Source organism: Austrofundulus limnaeus, unplaced genomic scaffold (assembly GCF_001266775.1).
Source record: "Austrofundulus limnaeus strain Quisiro unplaced genomic scaffold, Austrofundulus_limnaeus-1.0 Scaffold70, whole genome shotgun sequence".
In the NCBI taxonomy this organism is placed as follows: domain Eukaryota; kingdom Metazoa; phylum Chordata; class Actinopteri; order Cyprinodontiformes; family Rivulidae; genus Austrofundulus; species Austrofundulus limnaeus.
In genome coordinates this window covers 2058449-2060734 of record NW_013952472.1, presented here as the reverse complement: position 1 = coordinate 2060734, position 2286 = coordinate 2058449, and the positions used below count along the sequence as shown (strand labels likewise).

The window sequence follows — 2286 nt, the reverse complement described above, 5'->3', positions numbered from 1 at the left end:
AATTATGTCAGTGTCGGTCCTCCGTACAGCAGAACATGAAGAGGTAGTTCAGAGACTGAATCAGGTGTGTTGGAGCAGGAAACATGTAAAACATGAAGGACTGCGGCCCTCGAGGACCAGGACTGCCCACCCCTGATCTAAAGTATCACTCAGAGTATCTGTGTTCACTGCTTTCTGTAACGGGGCTCTGGTACTTAAACCAAAGACTTGCTGGTACCAACACCTGGTACTGAACCCTTATACCAGAGACCTTACTAGTACTTTCTGGGCTGCTTTGAGCCGTTCGAGTGACACTCTGGTCAAAATCAGTTTAAATGTTTAGCACGAGCCTCCATCCAATCATTAATCTGTCAACAACTTCCTGCTTACGTCTCCTAGCGTCTCTGCGGAACAAAACAGCAACAAACAAGACGGCCTCAGTCTGAGCTGCGTTCGCCACAAAAACACGCTCGTATAAAACTTCCTCGGCCTTAGAAAACACCAAAACACTGAGGTATGTGCCAAAAGACCGAGGGCGTGCGTGTACGGCTGACTCCTGCAGAGCGGACATGTTTACTGACACACGGGCCAACATGAGGAACAGCAAACACTCAGGAGGTCACCTAAAGGTCTCCACAGACCTCCGAGTCAAATGAAGTACTTTCACCAGTATTGCATCTATAAAACGGTACGTTTTTCTACCTGCTTGATGGCCGTCTCCCCGATTTTGTCCGAATGTTTGCGGATGCTTTCCAGGAAGTCTCTGAGCTGCGTCATGGCCGTGTCCCGGATCTGCGTCCGCAGTTTGGGGATGTTTTCCGCCATGATGGAGCAGAAGCGGTACTGACCGGCCCTGGGAAGACACGTGGACTCCAGCTGCTCCAGCGTCCGCAACGCCGGGTAGTACCTACAATAAAACACCTGATCAGTCAGCGGGACTCTAAACTTGAAACAAAAACTAAAAAAAGGTTGAGTCGGGAAATCTTCTGCCTGAAAACATCTAAACTTTGTACGACTGTCTGATTACAGGAGAGGAAAACTACAAACAGACAACATCTTATCTGTCGGCGCAGTCAAACACAACCACGCAGAGAAATAAACACACTCCAATGCACCTCAGAGATGTTTGGCAACATAATGGCCCCTAAAACACTCCACTCCACTGCATCTGTCAAACACAGTCCCTCTGAAGGAGAACCGGGCGCTGGCTGACCTCGCTCTGCTCTCTGTGAGAACAGCAGCCACGGGACAGGCAGACGGAGGAAAGAAAAAAACACAAACAAACGACCAGTTTATGACCCGTCACACTGGGTTTACAGGTCACAGTGAGGACAGGGAGGAGAGGGGACATAGAGGGGTCGGTTCTTGTTCATGGATCCATGGCGCCATCTGGTGGCTGAAAGCTCAGAGATCAGGAGGAACTTTTTTAATTTTGTTCCAGATTCACAGCAAAACAGTTCGTTTGATTTGATCCAGTCAGAGGGACTGTAGGACAAGAAGGAAGGAGAAACACTTTGTTCTAAAGAAAAGACTCGTTTGGAGAAAAACTGGTATCAAGACACTCTAATTGATATTTGTTTCTATTAAATAATAATCAATAATTTACCTTTTGGCGCTCATCTGCTCCTGAAGTCTGCTGTACATCTCCAGAACTGATGGAACCAAACAAAGACACAAAGTGTCAACCAGAACCAGGACTAGTCTAGTTCACTGGGTCCCAAAATTTGCAGGTTATGACCCACAAAATAAAAGCAGAGATCGGTGGCCCCAGATATATTTTGGCGATAAACTTTGGTATCAGGTCAAATAAACAAGGGCATAATAACAACAATCATTATGTTCATTTCATCCATTTTTAAAAACAATAACCTCACTCTTTAGAAACCACTGAGGCAAAAAAAACTGTTAGTGGTCATTCTAAAGTGTAATTATTTCAGTAAATCCTTTCAAGACCCCACCCTGCTGTTTCAGTACACACAGTGGGATCCAGTCCCCAACTTTAGGAACCACTAGTTTACTGAAGCAGAATGAGTGGCTGCGTCCTTGTAGCAGGAGGCTATTTCTTTTCCAAAGCCAGCTACTGATCTGGATGGCCCAGGCAAATGAGGAGAAACTCATATGAGCTAGGGCTGCCACGATTAATCAACGACTAATCGATTATTAAAATAATCTATGACTAATTTAATAATCAATTAATCGTTTTCTTTTTTGTTGTTGTTTTTTTACTTTGTTTTTCTCTCCAAACTGYTTTGACACCTTCCACTGCCACATCTGCCTTTCTGTCCTTGACACACATGCACAGTAGTG

The 2286-nt window shown here is 45.3% G+C and overlaps 1 protein-coding gene across 2 annotated transcripts in view; it reads right to left on the bottom strand.

The window, feature by feature from the left end:
* exoc6b (exocyst complex component 6B) overlaps positions 1 to 2286 on the bottom strand; it is a 63411-nt gene that overhangs the window by 51074 nt on the left and 10051 nt on the right. For both annotated transcript variants that reach the window (XM_014010594.1, XM_014010595.1), the window contains exons 5-6: positions 1586 to 1631; positions 682 to 886 (exon numbers count right to left, since the gene is read on the bottom strand). In XM_014010594.1, coding sequence (XP_013866048.1) covers positions 682 to 886; positions 1586 to 1631 — 251 coding nt within the window. The remainder of the gene's footprint in view (positions 1 to 681; positions 887 to 1585; positions 1632 to 2286) is intronic.